Source organism: Dipodomys spectabilis, unplaced genomic scaffold (genome assembly GCF_019054845.1).
Source record: "Dipodomys spectabilis isolate Male_0828 unplaced genomic scaffold, ASM1905484v1 ptg000085l, whole genome shotgun sequence".
NCBI classification, from domain to species: Eukaryota; Metazoa; Chordata; class Mammalia; order Rodentia; family Heteromyidae; genus Dipodomys; species Dipodomys spectabilis.
In genome coordinates this window covers 7,267,303-7,289,423 of record NW_024870762.1, presented here as the reverse complement: position 1 = coordinate 7,289,423, position 22,121 = coordinate 7,267,303, and the positions used below count along the sequence as shown (strand labels likewise).

General features: G+C 35.7%; 3 protein-coding genes across 3 annotated transcripts; 2 read left to right on the top strand and 1 right to left on the bottom strand.

Annotated features, from left to right (window-relative positions):
* The first annotated feature begins 896 nt into the window (after positions 1–896).
* LOC122111432 (olfactory receptor 2B11-like) lies at positions 897–1,835 on the top strand. Its single transcript, XM_042684266.1, has one exon. It carries the CDS (start codon positions 897–899, stop codon positions 1,833–1,835), a length of 939 nt encoding a protein of 312 aa, XP_042540200.1.
* A 9,270-nt stretch (positions 1,836–11,105) lies between these two features.
* LOC122111439 (olfactory receptor 2B11-like) lies at positions 11,106–12,044 on the top strand. The gene has a single exon (XM_042684275.1). It carries the CDS (start codon positions 11,106–11,108, stop codon positions 12,042–12,044), a length of 939 nt encoding a protein of 312 aa, XP_042540209.1.
* Positions 12,045–19,787: 7,743 nt separating this feature from the next.
* On the bottom strand, positions 19,788–20,726 carry LOC122111463 (olfactory receptor 2B11-like). The gene has a single exon (XM_042684306.1). The coding sequence runs from the start codon at positions 20,724–20,726 to the stop codon at positions 19,788–19,790; it is 939 nt and encodes a 312-aa protein (XP_042540240.1).
* Positions 20,727–22,121: the final 1,395 nt, after the last annotated feature.

Below are 22,121 nucleotides of genomic sequence, written 5' to 3'. Positions count from 1 at the left end.
TTGAACTCAGAGCCCATTAGCTTTTGTTCCTCAAAGTTGACCTTCTACTACTTGAGCCACAGCTCTAGTTCAACATTTTGGTGGTTGATTGGAGATAAGCATTCCAGGGACTTTCCTGCCTGAGCTAGTTTCAAACAGATCCTGAGATCTCATCCTCCTGAGTAGCTAAGATGACAGGCATGAGCCATCACTCCTGGCTGACACTCTATCTTAACATCAAAAGTATTTAAGTGTCCTGCTGAGTTCCAACAGGAAAGAGATTATTTAACACCAAATGCATTTTATTCCCATGAAGATGATATAATTATCCACTGACTGATTGGTTCAGGACAGGCTTTCTTTTTTCTTATTGCTGTGGGCTTTTTACCTCATCTGGTATTGGTTTCTCAGTGCTTTGACTTTTCTAGATTTTTGTGTAATTCCTTGCAGCCTTGCTTCTGAAAGTGAGTCATAGGATTCATTGTCCCAGTCAGTATAACATCTTCTCAGATGAGTGCTTTGAGACAGAAATGATAATAAAAAACAAAACAAAAAAAACCCAAAAAACTTCCTTTTAGCATCTTCTTCAGCTGACTTTTGTCCAAGACCAATCTTGAAAACCATTAATATGAGTTACCAAAACATAGTCATTTCTATTTCCTACTGACATTCTTAAAATAAAGAGGAAGAAATTCAGTTTTGGGACAGTTATGTTACCTGTTAAAAGGATGCTGCCTTTCATTTATCGTGCCTTGAAGAAATGTAATTGTTGGGAACTAGACCTTTGTATTGTTTCTCCCATACTTTTAACATACTGTGTCTTCTATGACTGAGTGGTTAATGGATAATTACATTTTTACCAATCCTCATACTTTTACTCTTGTCTCCATTTTATTAGGTAATACAAATAGATGATAATGCCACGAATCAATGAAACATATCCTAAAGAGTTCATTCTACTCGGCTTTGCTAACCATCCTTGGCTGGAGCTTCCTCTATTCATTATTCTTCTGATCACATACCCCATGGCTATGATGGGAAATATCGCTATCATCCTGGTGTCCAGGTTAGATCCCCAGCTCCACAGCCCCATGTATTTCTTCCTTACCAACCTCTCCTTTTTGGACATGTGTTACACCACCAGCATCGTCCCTCAGATGCTATTCAACCTGGGGACTTCAATCAAGACAATCAGCTATGCTGGATGTGTAGTTCAGCTTTATTTCTTCAGCATAATGGGAGGTACAGAATGCCTGCTCTTGGCCCTTATGTCTTTTGACCGTTATGTGGCCATCTGCAGACCTCTGCACTATTCCCTCATCATGAACCAGCGCCTCTGCATCCTGTTGGTATCCTTCGTGTGGCTGGGTGGAATGACCTACGCTTTCTTAGAAGCCACTCTTACATTACAGTTGCCCCTGTGTGGTATCAATACACTGGATCATTTGTTGTGTGAGATTCCAGTTCTAATCAATACAGCCTGTGGTGAAAAAGAGGCTAATGAACTCATTCTTTCTGTGGTATGCATTTTTATGCTAGCTATTCCTCTGTGTTTAATCCTTTCTTCTTATGCTAGCATTGGACGTGCTATATTGAAGATAAAATCTTCTGAAGGAAGGAAAAAGGCTTTTGGGACATGCTCTTCTCATCTTATTGTAGTTTTGTTATTTTATGGTCCAGCCATTAGCATGTACATTCAGCCCCCCTCCTCCATCACAAGGGACCAGCCCAAGTTCATGGCTCTCTTCTATGGAGTGGTGACTCCTACCCTCAACCCCTTCATCTATACCCTGAGGAACAAGGATGTCAAAGGGGCCTTAAGCAGACTGGGAAGGAGCATTATCAGGTGCAAATAACAGCTTGCAGACATCAAATCATGCGATTTCACAATAAGATTTATGTGGATCTTTCTAACAACTTATTCTTGTCTTACAAGTCTCATGCTATATGTTCTTGAAACACATATCCTGTTCCTTGCATTCTTTAAAATAGCATTAGATATGGACCATACTCAGCTAATACTCATCAGTATATATACCCTGAAAAAGTATTAAAAAACTTTCCTTTTCTTTGCTACAAGTTGATATAGTAACAGTGTTAAGGAGTTTAATAATTGGCATTAAAATAACAAAATTCATTAGTTTTGTCTAATCATTGTAAAAATAGAATGGCAACCATTCACTAATGGCATTTCTATACTGACACTTTAGAAAGAATTCATTGCTTTGATGATTTGATTCATATTTCAGTAAAAGATCTTGGTGCATTGAGCATTCTTTGCAATGTATTCTTTGCTATTAAAGTGTACTGAATTTTATAAGCTTATTAACCTTAGTCCACATGAGTGCTATTGCTTTTTTCAGCATACTTTCTAATTATTAACATGCAAGTCTGCAATGTTTTGGATTTTATTACTTATCATTAAATGTTATAATTAACAGAATAAAGCAGTATGTTGAGATAACTTCCATCGATGTTGCTTTTTTCTTTTCTTTTTTATCTTTAAGTAATGGTACAAAGGAGCTGCCATTTCACAAAGCAGTTCATGAATACAATGCATCTTGATCAATGTCACCCCTTTCAACATTCTCACCCATTCCTTCCAACAACCCTTTCCCTTACTTTTCTTCTTTTTCCATTTTTTATCCTAATATTTTAAATTTTTTATTGTTATTGTGAAGGTGGTATACAGACAGGTTACAGTCATATAAATCAGGTAAGACTGCATTCCTTTTTTTTAAACTTAAAACTAAATGTAGTTTTTGCCTTTAAAATTTATTTTATTTTATTGTAAAGATGCTGTACAGAGGGGTTACAGTTACATGAGTAAGGCAATGAGTACATTACTTGTCGATCATTGTTACTCCCTCCCTTATTGTCCCACTATCCCTTCCCTCCCCCACCTCCCACACTCCTCCTCACCCCACCTCCGCCCAAAGTTGTAAAAGTTCGTTTCCAATACACTGTCTTGTGGGTATCATTGTTGCAATGGGACACCCTATGTCCTTGGTTCAGCATTTTGTTTTCCCCTTCCCCTTCCCAGATTAGACAAAATACATGGATTTCCAAATGCATTCTCCCTCCCTTCTTCTCTTCATTTGTCCACTGCTCCTCTCTATCCCAGTCCACCCCTTTTAAGTACACATTCCTGGTGTTTATTTTGTTAAACTATGATTTTTCCTTTCGAAGGAATTACACTGTGTGAGTTCTCCCCAAATCGACTGGATTTCAATGATTACATTTATGTATACTTGCATACCACCCAAGGTACTTACTTATATATTTATAAACCAACCCTAGCTTCCTTTATAAATATTGTAAGCATGCATCTTCTGAATCACTAAGACCCCTAGAAGTGATGTTAATCATGAACTGCACCTTGACAATACATTTAAATTTCAGAAGAGCCAGTCCTGTCTTTTGAAATCATGCAAAATGCACACGAGAAATAAATGGTTTGTATAACTGGGCTTTAAAGCATCTTAATTATTTTAACAAGTAACAAATGGATAATTTTATCAATCTAAATTTTAGATTCTAATAATGGTCAAAAATTGTAGTTTTAGAAGCTAAAAATAGAAGTAGAGGCAAGAGGATCATAAGTTCAAGTCCAACCAATGCTACATCACAAGCCACTTTTACACACACACATACACACACAGACACACACACAGACACACACTGACACACACACACTAAAAAGTCTTATCACTTATACGCTGCTTTTCTTCTGGCATATCTTTTGGTATGATCAAGAAATAAGCAAGTTAACTGGGTTCGGTGATTCATGTCTGAAATACCAGCACTAAAGAGGCTGAGTGAACGACTTCTTTGAAGCCAGGTTATACTACATTGTGAGATCTTATCTTAAAGAAACAAAAATATATATAAATAAGTTAGTGCAAGAAAAAAATCCATTAACCTGAAGAGCAATGGCCTATGGTATATTTAGTTTATATTAAAAAAATCTAACAATAAACCTCGACTGACAAATGGAAAGAACAGTGAATGGGGATAAATAACATCATAATACTCAGTGTTACATGTATGAAAATTGAAACAGGTAAACTGAGGGAATAATTGAGTTGATAGCGATGCAGGGGAGAGGTGACATTGATCAAGATGCATTATATTCATAATTTGACATGTGGTACAGAAACCCTTTTTTACATGTACTTAAAGATAATCACAAATAAGAAAAAAGCCTTCTTAACTTTAAAAACTGCCTGATTTCTGGGAGGCTCATAATTGTTAGAAAATGTTTTTTTTTACTTAATTTTATTTGGAGGTGATGTGCAGTTACATAGTGAGGTAATGAGTACATTTGTTGTCAAACACTGTTACTGTCTCCCTGTTTTTTCTTCCACTTTCCCTCCCCTACAATTTCCCTCTCCTCCCCCAGCCATTGTAAAGTTCATTTCCAGCATAGTGTCTTGTGAGTATCACTGTTGCATTGGTTCACCCTTTGTCCTTTGTCTCAACAGAATAGTTTTTAATGTTTGGACACAACCCACACATAAGTGGAATAAAATTTTTGAGATGTTAAATGGTATTTTCTATCTTTCTCCCCACTTTTACATATGATCTTACTACATTGCTCAGGCTATCCTTGAACTTGTGATCCATTTGCTTTTGCTTCCCATGTGTTGGGTATTACATGTGTATACCAACATGCTCAACTAATTTCCTGTTTTGGTTGTTTAGAAAACAAAAAATATTATGGCTGATCAGTTATTTGGGTTAGGAACTATATGATGCCTTGTCTTGCTGGTGTATTCATGTTGGTTCTTTCATTCAAATGTTGTTACTCTTGATCCAAATGGAAATTTAACTTTTGTTGGATCTTAACATCTTGATCTAAATGGAAATTTAACTTTTGTTGGATCTTAACATCGTAATGTCATTTTGTGAAAATTAATTGTATAGCCATATGTTTTATAGCACAAAATTCTATTAAAATGTAATACATAAAGTGATTTCATGTGCAATAAAATGGTCTCTTTTCTAGGCTATATTTTTGTAGCAATAATTCTCTTTTGTTTGTCTTTACATTCTTTTGTTCTTACACATGTCATTTTTTTTGTAATGGCCAATTGGTTATAAGTCTTCATTGCACAAAAATTTGTTTGCTCCAGCAACCTAAACATTCACACAGTCAGAAAAAACATGGATATTCTTAGGAGAGGATCACAAGGGCTCAATAGTTACATGCATAAGATCATTTAAAATGATGCTTACTGAAATGAACTCCAAGAAATGGAAGTATGAGTTTTTTTATTATGCTATTTGTGGTTCTTTTCTTCTTCTTCTTTCTTTATTTCTTTTGTTTATTCCCTTCTGTCACTGGTTTTTATTTTTGTACCCTTTGTCTTGCATATTAGTTTATCTGATTTGGGGAGAGGAAGGGGAAGCACCAAAACAGTGGGACAAAGGGTGAACCAATTCAGCAGTGAAACCCACTAGACACTATGTTGGAAACAAACTATACAACTTTAGGGAAAAGGAAGTTGGGAAGGGAAAACCTGGGAGGGGGTGACACTGTTCAAAAGGAAATGTACTCATTACCTGACACATGTAACTATAATCCCTCTGTACATCACCTTTGTGATAAAATGTTTGGTAATTGCTTTCAATTGAATGGAAATTGGCTTGCAATTGTTTCTCACAATTAAAAAGCCAATAATAAATGGCCATCAAAAGATTGTTATAATTATCTATACATATTCTGTTTTTTTCATAGACTATCATATTCTATAACATAAATATTGAATTCAGGGCCTGAATGTTGTCCTTGAGATTTTTTTTTTTTGCTCAAAGCTGATGCTCTACTAGTTGAGGTACATTTCCATTTCTGGCTTTTCACAAATACCTACTACAACAAATGGACTGAAATTTACAAAAAAAAAAGTTTTTATTAAAGAAGATTTCAGATGTGAAGGGTGATCATAACATAAATCATAGCATTTGTTTTTGGAGACATTTAAAACATCAAATCATTTAGCATGTTCTAATGTCTTACGATAAAATTTATGAATACAATGCACTAGCATATTCATAACATATATTTCACTAAGAATTAAGTGCAGACAATATAAAGTTGGGCAACAGTAGTTTCTGTGGACACTACTTCTTGTGTGTGTTGGGGGGTATCAAGGCTTGAACTCAGGGTCTTGTGTTCTGGCTCACAGATAATGATCTAGTACTTGAACCACACCTCCAAGCCTGCAGATACTTTTAAGTGATACAGTATAAAAATTTGTTCTCTGGGAGAGTTCTTCATAGTTAAATAAAAGTATGTGAGAAAAAATTTAGTTTCAGATTCAAGGTTCCTTGTGTATAAGTAATGTGAGGTTAGTATTAGGACAGAGTGAGTATCAACAAATGGCTAAGGGAGAGGAAGAGGGATTCAAATGCACTGACAAAGAAACCATTTTTCTCCTATAAATTTTCTTTTCTTATTATGTCAATGGTTCCCATGGAGCAAACTCAATCTAGTTAAGAAGCTATGGGGATTTCACGTTCTACTCTCAGTGGATTCATTATCTCAGAGTGCAAATTTTTTAGTGTATCAAATCCTCTAGTTTTCTCCTTGACACTATTTGAAGGAAATAGTACAAGTTAAAGATTAAAACTGTGCTTACCTAGTGATCCTTAGAGAAAGGGCTCATCTCACAGTTCATTTTAGCAAGACTGGCCATATGAGTTTTCACAGCTTTTCTAAATGCATCAATAGCACTGTTGTACTTTTTAAAAATTCAGTGAAGATGTTACCTTTGAGATAATAAATTTCCCTCAATTATTCCATTTGCACAAGCACAACTCTTAGTAAGAACAATAAATATTATTGTAATTTTATATTTTAAAATAAGTAGTTTTCCATTGAAGTGACAATGTAGTCTCTTTCTGTTAGTAGGATCAGGTAAAGGTCTTTAAGTTTGTATATAACAGATGAAATACTAAATGAATTCACAAACATCTACTTTGAAACAACTAAAGATTTTATGGATATAGAAGGGAAATGGGATATGTAATCTCTTTTAAGCACTGGTGATAAAAAAAGACTATTGTTTAATAAATTCCCTTGATTGTATTGGATGTATCTATTTATACATTTAGCTATTCATTTAACATTAAGTTGTTACTAAGTTTGTTATTAATGATTTACATATATGAATATATTAATGTAATAAATAGCTAAAAGATATGAAAAAAGAACATGTTGTTGATGCTTTCTGTCATGTCATGCAAATCCAAAGATGCATCTCAAATTCCATGACTTAGCTGGTAAGTTGTTAAAGACAATAATTTCTTGGCAGATTATTTTTTATGGTCCTATTCTAAATAGTCATATTGGTTTAACAGACACATACCTTTTAATGTAGTACATTCAGTTTACATTAACTCTGATTAGGAAGCATAGAATATTGTGCTCATTGTCCATTGCTAATTGTATACAATTTAATTATAGTTAAATGTATTTTATTTCAAAATGTGTAGTGTACTGGAAAATTGAATTTAAGACAGGTTTAACAAGAGAGAGATTTGCTTCCTACCTCAGTTCAATAGGTAAATTATTATATATTCTCACCATTTCCATAGAGAAGCCTGCCTTCAGGAACTTTCTCTGCTAACCCATTAGGGAGAAGAATAATGAATGACCTTAGTGAAAACAATGCCCAGGAGATCTTAGAAAAAGCATACAAAAACATACTCAGAGAGTGTTTGTTATTTTCTATTCTTGTCTTCCAGGCCCATGTGTATTTTTGGCACTAGTTATCAATTGATACACTGCAAGTTCTGTAAATAATTTAAAAACACTCCTCTATATATTGATGTCTCTTCACTCTTCTCTGGAAGTTTGAAAACTTCTCATGAATTCCTTTTCCTTGAGCAGTCTTTAGGAAAATAAGGTAAGCAAAGGTAAATGAATGCTTGGTTATTAAGGTTAGGCATTTACCTTCAAAATTGTGCTTCTGAAACATATTTTAGAGCACATTTAATATTTCACATACTAATTGGATTCAGTGGGACCATACAATATATAATGTTTTGATCTATCCAACCATCCTTTCTCACTTACTGCTTACCACTTCGAAGTTGCTCATAGCAACCAATCTACCTTTCATGTCAGTGGGTTGTAGTTTCCATGTGTGAGGGACAACATACAATACTTGTCTTTCTGTTTCTTAATTATTCTGTTTCTTATTCTTAAAGTTCCATAAATTTTGGGGCAAATAGCAAGATTTCACTTTTACCTATGTCAATGACATTTTGTACATATATTACATTTTCTTTATTCCTTCATCTGTTTATGGATTATATCCCTCATTTTCAATGAAAGTTAAACTGTATGTAAATTATAGTGCCTAATATGTATGTATATATATATATTGTTGCTGTTCCCACTGGGAGACCTGGGAACACAGTGTCTGGGAGGCAGAAAGGGACCATACCTTGCAGATATAGATAAAGTTTATTAAAACATCATACACTTATATAGGGCATAGGGGCACAGAAGGTGAGTGTGGTCACAGGACAATCACAGGACAGAAAGTTGACCTTAAACTGTTTTGGGGGAATGTGGACAATTAGCAACCTTTAATCAGTGAGCTGGAAGAATGTTCAAGATAATAAAAAGAGGAAGCAAGGTGCAGGTGGGGTTCCATTACAAAACAAGAAAAGAATCTTGAGGCAGTGTTCTACACGATTAACTAGGAGGAGCACGAATGGCACTTCCTGAAAACCATCGCCTGTGTCTGGTGCCAGGTGCAGGACCTTTGCCCCGATGCCTCCGATGTCTAATTTGTGTGTGTGTGTGTGTGTGTGTGTGTGTGTGTGTGCGCGCTTGCACGCAGGCGCACCTGTGTGTAGGCATATATGAAAGGCAAAGATTCTTTCAGCAGATTTTCTCCAAGTTTAGAAATGCCATCTATAATGGCTCTAGAATAAAAACTAGACAATCTCCCAGTTCCTAACAAGCTGAATTTAAAATATTTAAAATTTAATGTATTATATCTGACAGATACTAGATGCCTGAATGAAAATTGAAGCTTTCATTCAATTGTATGTACCCGTTTCATGATGTGAAGCCTGAACAAAATATAGCAATTTTAGGTTTGGATTCCATTTTGTCCGGGAACTGTGTCAGTAACTCCCCTTGAGCCCAAATTCCAGGAACAACCCCCTTCACGGAAAAATCCGCTAACCACAGCTAATCAGCAGATAACAGGCTAAGCAACACTCCGTCAGGGTTCAGATCATCTGCTCCAGCCAGTCATTTCGAAGAGCATCAACCCCATGAACCAGCCAATCCCCAGTACCTGGTCGGTTCCTGCACTGGCCATGCTAATCATCTTTTAGAATTATTTTATGATTTTCCCGCCGTGTGATATAGTTTGTTAAGTGCTGCAATGACGCATAGAGGTCCCTAAAAACTCTATAAAAACCTTGCTAGAGGAAGGGTCGGGGCTCTCAATTCTGACCCGCTGCCTCCGTGATAGTTGTGAGTCCAGGCTCGAGCTTGTAATAAAAAACTCTCATGTGCTTACATCAGAATCGGCTCTTTGGTGGTCTTTGGGGATCCTTATCTGAGCATAAGAATGAGTATTTTAATATATGACAAAAACTCATGGATTGACTTGTCTGTGAATTTCATCTACATGTTTTAGTGCCATAAAAATGTCTTCCATCTTACTGTATTTTGCTTTTATACACCTAACATTGTTATAGTAATAAAATATTTTATGATGAAATAAGTATAAAATACAATGAATTTTATAAAGACATTGTAAAAGCTATAAAATACAATAAATACAAAGTATGAATCAAATGTGATAAGAAAAACATAATAAGTAGGTATGAAACTTAAAATGGAGATATAAAGAAAAGGTCTACATCAATAGTGTCTGGCACTTAACATGGCTTCAAGCAACTGTGAATAAATAGGTTCATGTGTACTGAAATCATAATGTAAAAGCCCTGGAAGTAAATGATCCAAAAGCGAGATGGAATCAAGAGAAAAAGTAATGAAATATGAGCATGACATGGAATGAGGAGAGGTCTGTGGATGGAATCACAGAGCTTAAAGTTATTCAAGTGTCAGTTACATTCATGAGCTATATCTCTGGTATCATTAGGGAAATTCCAGACAAGTACAGATGCTCTAAGATAATATGATTACTCAATTAACTGGTCAAGCTTATCTTAATAATCTTCTCAGCTATGTGTTCTTTCATCTTGGACCGTTGACACTTCAGTAGTTTTGCTCTTCATATTTCCATAATGCCTTTGCTGCTCTTGAAAGTAAACCTTCTTAGTTCAATGCCCCATATCACATCTACTCTACCAGATGCCTAATGATAGAAACAAAAATGAAACCCAAACCAAAAAACAAAGAAAGCCAACTATCTTTAAATAGGCCTTTTCCTTGGATTTTTATACCAGTATGAATTTGTGAATCATTATTATAAGGTTTCCAAAATACAATCACTTTTACTTTTCATTGAATTTTTATCATAATTTGAGAATATGGTTATTTTCAGCCTTATAATTCAAAGAAAGAAATTTAGTTTCAGAAGAGGTAGGCTACTGCTAAAGAGATTAGTCTTTAATTTGTAGTGTCAAAAGGGTCTGGTGCCAGATATTGCATATTACTATATGTTTATTATTACCTTTAAATAGTACAACAAAGCGGTTGCCATTTAACTAAGCAGCTTATGACTACAACGCATCTTGATCATGTCACCCCTTTCAACATTTTCACCACCCTTCTACACACTCCTTCCCTTTTCTTAATTTTGTAGAATATACAATGAATTCTTGACTGCCTTCCCCACCATATCCCCACCTCCCCTTACCCTTATCTGTCTACTCCTCTCCCCATGGCTCCACTCCCATCTTTGCAAGTACCCATTTCCTGGTGCTTATTTTGTTGGGCTTTAACTTTGTCTTTCTCTGGAATTATAATATTTGAGCTCTACCATACTTCAGTTACTTATTTATATATGTCACAGTATAGTGTATTATGATCTTTTATGATTAGATGACTAATACACAACTATATTCATTATTACTTATAACTTTCCTTTTGGTCACTTCGTTACTATAGGTGGGACAAATTGGAGAGAATGATAGAAAATAATGAAAGCCACCCTGCAGAATTCTTTCTATTAGGCTTTGCTGATCATCCTTGGCTGGAATTTCCTCTATTCGTTATTCTTCTGATAACATACCCCTTGGCCATGATGGGAAACATCGCCATCATTCTGGTGTCCAGGTTAGATCCCCGGCTCCACAGCCCCATGTATTTCTTCCTCACCAACCTCTCCTTTCTGGACATGTGTTACACCACCAGCATTGTCCCTCAGATGCTGTTCAACCTGGGGAGCTCTAAAAAGACCATCAGCTACATGGGGTGCGTGGTTCAGCTTTATGTCTTCCACTTGATGGGGGGCACAGAATGTCTGCTCCTGGGTCTTATGTCTTTTGATCGCTACATGGCCATCTGCAGACCTCTGCACTACACCCTCATCATGAACCAGCGCCTCTGCATCCTGTTAGTGTGCACTGTGTGGCTGTGTGGCATTACCTATGCTGTGTCAGAGGCCACAGTTACACTACAGTTGCCATTTTGTGGCACCAATCAACTGGATCATTTGTTGTGTGAGATCCCAGTCCTGATCAAGACTGCCTGTGGTGAGAAGGAGGCCAATGAGCTCACCCTCTCTGTGGTATGCATTTTTATGCTAGCCGTTCCTCTATGCCTAATTCTTGCTTCCTATGCTAGTATTGGACATGCTGTGCTTAATATCAAATCTTCTGAGGGAAGAAAAAAAGCATTTGGGACATGCTCCTCTCATCTCATTGTCGTTTTGTTATTTTATGGTCCAGCCATTAGCATGTACCTTCAGCCTCCCTCCTCCATCACAAGGGAGCAGCCCAAGTTCATGGCTCTCTTCTATGGAGTGGTGACTCCTACCCTCAACCCCTTCATCTACACCCTGAGGAATAAGGATGTGAAGGGGGCGTTAATTAAGCTAGTGAGCACCATTTTGCATTCCAAGTAGACATTATTTGCGATTATTTACCAGAATAATTTTTGTTATAGTTCTTTAATAACTCATTCTTGTCTTATAATCAAATACATTTTTCTTTCAAATTGTCATAGTCATGTTTCCTAATTAGGGTTGGCAAGGTTTATTAGCATGTAACCATCTTCTGAATGCATATAGTATTTCAAATATTAAAACATAAATTCCATTCCTTTTGGTACATATTAAAATGGTATCTATATATTTAATAAAAATTCTGTAATATATCTCAAAAGTTCAGGCTAATCATTTTAAAATATCATGACATCAAAGCTATTCATTGGCTTCCTATCAGTCAACTGAGAAATTATACTTTCCCTGTAGGTGTTTAGTTTGTGACTATGTGGGTAGTTTGCTTAGTGAAGCATTCTATGCTTTAGAAGAATTGAGTTGAGTAATGCCAACACATATTGCTTATTTAGAATGCATTATAAATTATGTTTAGCAAATAAATAGGTACCACTTTCACATTTTAATTAAATATAACAAATATTAAAATGACTAGAAAGAAGAAAAATTGTATAGATGTATATTTAAATATTTCTTTAAAATATCGTTAAGTGTAAATGCATGCAATGTGAAAAAGAGAATCATATACTTAATAAATAAAACAACCTGGACATATTTCTGTATATGAATCTGAATAGTCAGAAATTCCTGTTTAATTTGTGTGAACTCAGTATAAAATAAAAATAGTTTTTATCATGGACTTTAAAAAGAATTTGATTTTTTATCAATAAATATTATAAATAGATAGTTTATTTATTGGGTTGGATCAGAGCCAGTGCCTGGTTCATGCTTTGTAAAAGTATTTTATAACAGCTACAACTCCAGTTCTTGTTTTGTTTTTAGTTTTGTTTTTCCACTAGTCTGGTCCTGAATTCAGGGCCTAGGCACTGTCCTTGAGCTTTTTTGCTTGAAATTAGCACACTACTACTTGAGCCACAATTCCATATTTTGTATCTATTTGGAGATAAGAGTCTCATGGACTTTCCTGCTCAGGCCGGCTTTGAATCATGATAATCATATCTTAGCTTTCTGAATAGCTAGGATTACAAGCAAAAGCCATAGGCACCCAAGCCTACCTGTTTGTTCATTTTATTTTGGAGAGTCTTATATAACTCAAGATAATCTGGAACTTGTGATTCTCCTGTTTCTTTATAGCAAAGGATGTATTTAAAAGCTAATGAAAAACAGCCTACATAATGGGAGATTATCTTTGCCAACAATACCTCAGACAGTGGCCTAGTATCTGGAATATACAAAGAGCTTAAGAAACTAAACTTTCAAAGAATCAACAACTCAATTAATAAATGTACAAACTAGCTAAATAGTTCTCAGAAGAAAAAGGAAAAATGCCCAGTAGACACATGAAGAAATGCTCAACAACTCTGGCCATAAAGGAAATGCAAGCCAAAGCAAATCTGAGAATCCATCTTACTGAGTAAGAATGGCCACCATGAAGAATAGAAACAATAACAGATGCTGGCAGAGATGTGGAGGAAAAGAAATCCTAATACACTGCTGATGGGAATGTAAGCTGGTACAACCACTGTGGAAAGCAGTTTGGACATTGCTCAAAAAACTTAATATGGAACTACCATATGATCCAGCAATACCAGTCTTTGGCAATAATCCAAAAGATTACAAGTCAAGATACAGTGAAGTCACTCACAATCATGTTTATTGTTGCCACTTCACCACAGCCAAGGTATGGAAAGAGCCCAGATGCCATTCAATCGACAAATAGATCAAGAAAATATGATTTCATATACATATATATATATATATACATATGAACTTTATCCATCCATTTGGAAAAAATATTACATCATTTACAAAGAAATGGAAATGGAGAGACCTGGACAAACTTATGTTAAGTAAGTCAGCTCAGAGAGATAAAATATGTATGCTTTCTCTCATATGTGGAAGTTAGATTTAGCTTATAAATATATAAGGAAACATAAACAGCCATACTCACATGAACACAAATACATTAACCAAACTATAGTATATACAGGGGAGAATTCAAATGGTGTAATGACTCAGGGAGACTTACAAACAGTCTAACACCAGGGATCTGGTGCTTTGTGTGTGTGTGTGTGTGTGTGTGTGTGTGTGTGTGTGTGTGTGTGAGAGAGAGAGAGAGATAGAGAGAGAGAGAGATAGAGAGACAGAGAGACAGAGAGAGACAGAGAGAGAGGGTGGGGAAGAGGGAGGGAAAGAGAGAATTCAAGGGGAAATAGGTAGCCAAATGAAGAGAGGAAGTGAGGAGAATGCAAAATATTTAATGAATATCTTAGACTAAGAAAATTGAGGGGCTGAGTGGGGTTGCAGGGAGGGGGAAATGTTGAAAAGAGTGATATTTATCAAGATGACTTGTACACATAAACTGTCATGTTGTATTGAAACTCCTTTGTACAACTTCTTAAAGATAATAAAAATACACATAAAAATGTCAATTTGTGTGCCTGTGGGTTCCCTTCTGAAAAAAGCTTTTTTCTTTTCTTTTATTTATTGCACCATCTTCCACTCCTATTTTGCTTAATGCTCTATATTAAAATTTTCCCCATAGAGCTAATATTGCCAGATTTCCTGAAACTATGTAATGGAGCCCTATCACGTCTTTCTAAAACACCTACATCTGCCTGAAGTCACATGTCTGAGATTCTGTTTCAGATTCATGAGAATTCAAGAATCTTTTATTTAATCCTGATACCAACCTAAATGAAAATAAAGGTGTTCAGACCTTGCAATAAATTCTTTTTTTTTTTTTTACTATTATGATTAGTTTTTTTTTTATTGTGAAAATACTATACAAAGGGGTTACAATTACATGGGCTATGTAATGAGTGCATTTCTTATCAAGGATTGTTGCCTCCTCCTCCTTTGTTTCCCATTCCCATCCCTTCCCATCTCCCCCCTCTCCCCCTCGCCACCGCCAAAGTTGTAAAGTTCATCTTTTCTTTTCTCTTTTTTATTGTGAGAATATTGTACAGAGGAGTTGCAATTACATGGGCAAGATAACGAGTACATTTCTTTTTGTGTGTGTGTGTGTGTGTGTGTTTAATTTAATTTTATTTTATTTGAGAACATACTGTACAGAGGGGTTACAATTACATGGGCAGGATAATGCATACATTTCTTACCAAGCATTGCAGCCTCCTCCTTTGTTTACCCTTCACCTCCCTTCCCAGCCTCCTCCTCCCCCCCACCCAATCGTACCCCCCCCACCGACATTGTAAAGCTGGTTTTGACATGAACGAGTACATTTCTTATCAAGCATTGTTACGTCCTCTTTGTTTCCGCTTCCCATCCCTTCCCATACTCCCCCCCCTACGCCCACCTGATCCTCCCCCCACCCCCCATCAAAGTTGTACAGTTCGTTTTTCAACATAACGACTTGTACATCTCATTGTTGCAGTGGGTCCACCTGTATCCCTATTTAAACGGTTTGTTTTTTCCCTTCCCCTCCACAAATTATACCAACATCAAATAAAATGAAAGCAGGGGTTATACCGTGGGGGAGGGACATACAAAGCACCAAAGAAATCATCATATATTAGAAAAATGTTAGAAAATATGTTAGAAAAAAATCTCATGAAAGAAAAAAAACATTTGAATACTTATCTTGGGGTTCATTTCACATAACATCAACTTATCTGACCTTTTCTGCTTGTCTCAGACATATACTAGTTATTCCAAATAAGGGAAACCATGGGACCTATGTTTCTTTGGGCCTGGCTTCCTTCACTTAGTATAATTTTTTCTAAGTCTTTCCATTTCCTAACAAATGGGGCAATGTCCTTTTTTCTGATGGAGGCATAGAATTCCATTGTGTATATATACCATGTTTTCTTGATCCATTCATCTACTGAGGGGCATCTGGGTTGGTTCCATATCTTAGTTATGGTAAATAATGCTGCAATAAACATAGTTGTGCTGGTAGCTTTAGTATGGTCTTGTTTGTGATCATTTGGGTAAATGCCCAAAAGTGGGATTGCTGGGTCATAGGGAACTTCTATGTGGAGTCTTTTGAAGAACCTCCATACTACTTTCCAAAGTGGTTGAACATTCCCATCAACAATGCAGTAGAGTTCCCTTCTGTCCAGATCCCCTCCAGCATCTGTTGTTATTAGAGTTTGCAATAAATTCTTAACTAATTAAGTGACTTATCACTATTCACTGAAGTTCATTTTATGTGTATAACTTTGGAAGCATAATGACTGCTACCAAATATGCACATAAATAACAGAGAACTTAGTTTAAACATATTTTGATGACAATATAAAAATAAAAATAAAACAATGGCCACTTTTTATAGTAGAATACTTGGACAATATTCATCTATGTTTCTATCTATTGTAATTTTTTGTGTATGCCTGTCTGAGTTCTTGAACTCAAGGCTTGTGTGCTGTCCTCCCACTTTTTTGCTCAAGGCTAGTGATTTACCACTTGAACCACAACTGCACTTCTGGCTTTTTGGTGGTTAATTGGACATAAAAGTTTCATGGAATTTTCTTCCTGAGCTGGCCTCAGACCATGATCCTCAGATCTCAGCCTTTTGAATAGCTAGGATTATAGGAATGAGCCACCAGCTCCCTTTCTTGAAATAACACCTGACATGTATTAATTACCTTGTGTTTTGTGTAATGTTTTCCTACCAAATTTCCATTTCTCAGTGGCTTTTGGAACACATTCAAAGCAGTAGAATTCTAAGAATCATAATTTGGTAAACACTGGATCAAAATATGCCTTTATTTGAGTCATCCCTCAGAGACAGGATACACTTCCTGCCTTGTGGGTATTGTTGGGTCATGCAGCCCAGACAACGTTTTAATGTGGAGGAAGCCATTGTTAAAATGTTTTAATTTCTACCTTAAGCATTCTAAATATATATCTGCATCATGTCTATTTTTTAATTGCTAAATATGCTTTACTGTTTCCAATTTGCTCTTTAGGAAATACTTGCTTGGGAAAAGGAGAAAAGCTGTAAACCACCTCCTTGGAAAAGGCAGAGCCAGGACTACCATGCTTTATTTCAAAGTAAAGCACACTGTCACTTTCAGCTACCTATGTGCCTTTCCTTCATAGAGCTTCTTAAAAGCGAACTATAGTAAGTTTCATGGTAGAATACACTGACCTTACAGACTCTGGAAACGGAAGATGGTTTAGTAAAAATAAGACATTTTAGTAGCAGGTGTTTACTACCTCTGATGTCAATGTGTGTTGCACTGAGATTTTTCTATATATTCTTTTAAAGTTATTTTTCATAGGGCCTGGGTTTTTCTCACATCTGTAAGATGAGTAAATTTTATAAGGCTAGAAAGGAACATACTCCCCAAGGAGCTCAGGATACAGGATCAGTTAAGAATGCAGACAGAAAAACTGTAACCAGTCTGCATGGCCTTACTTTTAGTACATATCTTGTGCATTTTGCCTTGCAGACTAAAAATACTTCGCTTTTCACCTTGAAAGACTAATGTAGACAAAAGATACATTAACTAATGAAAATAATACATCACATCATTTAACATCTCAAAAATTCTATTTCATATACATTTGTTGTATCCACAATTTAAAAATGTTTTCTAATAATTAGCCACATATCATCCAGAAACCAGTTAGATTCAAGGTTTTTTAGAGTCTTTTCCCAACTAACCATACAATTATAACCCAACATTCTTGACAATAGGACAAGCAGTTTTTAGAGAGAAGATCTGGTTTGCAGTTCATGATAACGTAGAACTTTTCTTCCAATGGTTTGATTACAGCTTGATCATAAGAAGAGTCATGTCAGATAAGTCCAACTAATCTGCTTTTATTTTGGAATTGATTTCTCTCACTGTCCAACATCATGTTGAAATCTTAATATATATATTCAACTTCAATTTGAATTAATTGTGAAGTTCCTAAGTTGGTCTCATAACTATGTACACATTTTGTGATGACCTACTTTTAGCATAATTTTGTTCAGGTCTATACATTTCCTTGCAAATGAAATAATATCACTGAAGATCATCTGGGATGTTTCCATAATGAAAATGCAGCAATGAACATGGGTGTGCAAATGTCTTTATCCTTACTTGTGATCTTTCGAACATATGCCCCAAAATGGTATCATTGAATTATAGGGCAGATCTAAAGGTTTTCTGAGGAATGCCCAAATGGTTTTCCAAAGTAATTGCACCAGTTTACATTTCCACCAACATTACATTAAGGTTTCTTTCCCCTCACACCCTGCCAGCATTGATTGTTGTTTGTATTCTTGATGATGGCCATTCTTAGTGGTGTGAGATAATTCCAAGGATTGCACTCACAAACTGATGTTGAATGGAAACATTTTTTGTACAACTACTTAAAGATATTAAAAATTATATAAAGATTTGTGATGATATACAAAATCTGAGTATGTCTTTATCCATGTATTCTTCTATATAACAAAATACTGAATAGTGGGTAATGTATACACAATATCAATTCATGACTCACAGCCTGCATTCAGAGAGCCCAAGTAAGAGTTGCTACAATGACTTTATTGCCTCTTAAAGGTTTCTCTATAATTCACATATTTTGGAAGAGATACATTAAAAAAGCAGAGTGTCAGAGCTAGAAATAAGTCTTAGCATTTTACCTAATGAATATAATAGCATTATTAACACATTTTTGAGTATTATTTGTATCCAAACAAATTTTTTTAAAACGCACTCAACTTCCTGAAGTAATCAAGTTGCTTTTCATTCTAGAAATATAGCTTCTTTATACATTAACTATTTCATGTATTTAAAAAGCACATCAAATTTCTTCCAATTTGTGCAAGGAAATGGTGCCAGGATTCAAATCATTTTAACGTTTCTGTATGTTCTCATTGATTCAAAGACTTATGCTTATGGTATATGAAAGAATGTTAAGAAACTTATGTGCACAGGGTATCTTCTATTATTAATATTTAATGATGTAAAGTTAAAATAAAAATACAGAAATAGCACATAATGTTTGGTAATTAATTACAATGTATTTAATTTTTATTGTTATTATAAAAGTAATGTACAGAGGGGTTACAGTTGCATAAGTCAGGTAACAAGTATATTTCTTATTTATTTACTTATTTATCTTTCTTTTATTGTCAAGGTGATTGCATGGTTCATTTTTAACAGTGTCTCATGAGAACCAATACAACACATTTTTAAAGAAGCAATGGTATATATATAATGGTATCTGCTATGTGTATTAATAGCTGAGGTCAATAAACATATAAGACTCAAAATTATTTGCAAGATTAGAGTACTTCATACAGAATGCCAGTTTGTAGCTATGATACATTTATTGACTTGGGCTAAACTTGCAGAGACACAGAATGTTCCTCTGGCAAATCTGACAGGATCTTATAATGATGACCATATGCCATGCTATTTTTACAATGGTTAGCTGGAAGTAATTCATTTGCATTATAATTCATATTACAAAGTTTTAATTACTTAACAGCTACAATTTCACTGGGTAAGAACCAGAATGGACAAATGAATATATTTTCACAAGACAATACTCACCCTAATCCATTTTAGCTAGTCCTTTCCAAACATCATACTGAGGATGAAATATGAAATATTCTGAAACAACAACCCACATGAGATCTATGAGACAAGAATGAGTTAATGGAGAATCCTACATATAAGCCTGCTATAATTCTTAAATTGTATCATCTGATGTCTACAAATATCACTTAGAACGGAAAATTATTCTCACTAACTTTCCTAATGCCATCTTGACATCTTTATTCCTCAGGGTGTAGATGAAGGGGTTGAGGGTAGGAGTCACCACTCCATAGAAGAGAGCCATGAACTTAGGCTGGTCCCTTGTGATGGACGATGGGGGTTGAAGGTACATGCTAATGGCTGGGCCATAAAATAACAAAACAACAATGAGATGAGAGGAGCATGTCCCAAAGGCCTTTTTCCTTCCTTTAGAAGAATTAATCTTCAGTATAGCATGTCCAATACTAGCATAGGAAGAAAGAACCAAACACAGAGGAACAGCTAATACAAAAATGCACGCCACAGAGAGTGCGAGCTCATTCGCCTCCTTTTCGCCGCAGGCAATCTTGATCAGAACTGGAATCTCACACACCAAGTGGTCCAGTTTATTGGTGCCACACATTGGCAACTGGAGTGTAATGGAAGCTTCAGAAATTGCGTAGATAATTCCAGTCAGCCACACAATGGACATCAACAGGATGCAGAGGCGCTGGTTCATGATGAGGGTGTAGCGCAGAGGTTTGCAGATGGCCACGTAGCGGTCAATAGACATAATGGCCAAAAGCAGACACTCAGTGCCTCCCATTATGCTGTAGAAATAAAGCTGAACCACACACCGAGTATAGCTTATTGTCTTTGTAGAACTTCTCAGGTTAACCAGCATCTGAGGGACAATGCTGGTGGTGTAACACATGTCCAGAAAGGAGAGGTTGGTGAGGAAGAAATACATGGGGCTGTGGAGCCGGGGATCTAACCTGGACACCAGGATGATGATGATGTTTCCCAGCATAGCTATGGGGTATGTTATCAGAAGAATAACAAAGAGAGGAAGCTCCAGCCAAGGTCTGTCAGCAAATCCTAGTAGAATGAACTCTTCAGGATGGCTTTCATTCATGAGTGTCATTGCCTTTAGTTTATTTCACAAACAGTATGGTGGGATCAGAAAAAGTAGATGATTTTGGAGAATGCTAAAGTGCAATTGCACCTTGACTAGCAGATATAAACTATTAGGTGTGGTAAGAGATATGATATAAATGGTCAGTGATCTGGTGACTCTGTTTTTGTTATCGTCAGTCACCTGGTGACTCTGTTTTTGTTATATTTAAAGCTCATGTTTCATTTTAGCCAAATTAAACTCTTTGATATGTAGTGTTAATTGTAAATACCTTTAAAGTTGATTTAAGTAAGAGGCTTGGTAAGAGATTAATCACAAAGATAAGACTAGTTGTTTCTAAAGCCACTGAAGAATTACCACAGTTTAGCAGAAGCTATGTGAAGTACAATGCTTAGCATCTCTTGTATATGTATCATATACAATGATCTTTACCCATCCCTGCCCTTCCTGAGAATGCATAGCCTTTAACCATAAGTGTATTTTTAGTTTTCCTATTTTTGTAAATATTATATAGTAAAAAGGAATTACTTACAGAAAAAGACTTTTTCTTTACAGGTGCATATTTAACAGCAACCTGCAGAACTCCTAGTTTTCCAGTTGATGCAGGGTACCAAAGAGGAAAAAGCATGAACTAGGAAGATTACTAGAAAATGACACACTGCTTTGTGGCCATGCTATTTGTACACTCTTGCTGAGAACTCCTGGGTTTTGTTTTCACACAGACCACTCATTTATCCTCCTCCCAAATGATTTGGCAAAGACAGTTCTTTGGGACATAATTCATTGTGGAAATACTTCTTGTCTACAAGTTTTTACCTAATTGAATTGAGACGAAAGCAAGTCTCTCATTAAATGTTTTCAGTTTCTCAACCTCTGGATACTAATTTAAACAGCGCAACATTTTCACTTGGTATACATGGGGAATTGTAGTCATTCTGACCTATGTGTGATGCCTGCTTGTTTATCAAACGTTTTATTCTGTGGAGAATTTCTTTTCTAAGTATTTTTTGACTATATGTCAATATTTTAGAAAGTGTACTCTGGGCCCTTGCCAGCTTTTAATTATATTTTAACAATTGTTATTGAGTTGGTTTTATCGTTTATGTATTTTCTATATTAATGGATTATCAAGTGAGTACTATGTTGGGTTTATTTTGTCATTATGACAAATTACTTGGTATGAAAACTTTAAAAACAAGAAAGATTTATTTTGCCTGGTGGTTTCAGGCTACCAAGGTAGAAAGTATGGGATACAGCTGAGCATACCACATCATGGAAGTCTTGGAGGAGAACGAAGAAATATTATCCTTTTACCTCCATTATTACATTGGGCCTCCAATTTATACAGTTGTGACATCCACATGCAGAGAGGGTCCATTACTTAAACCTTTCTGGAAACACCCT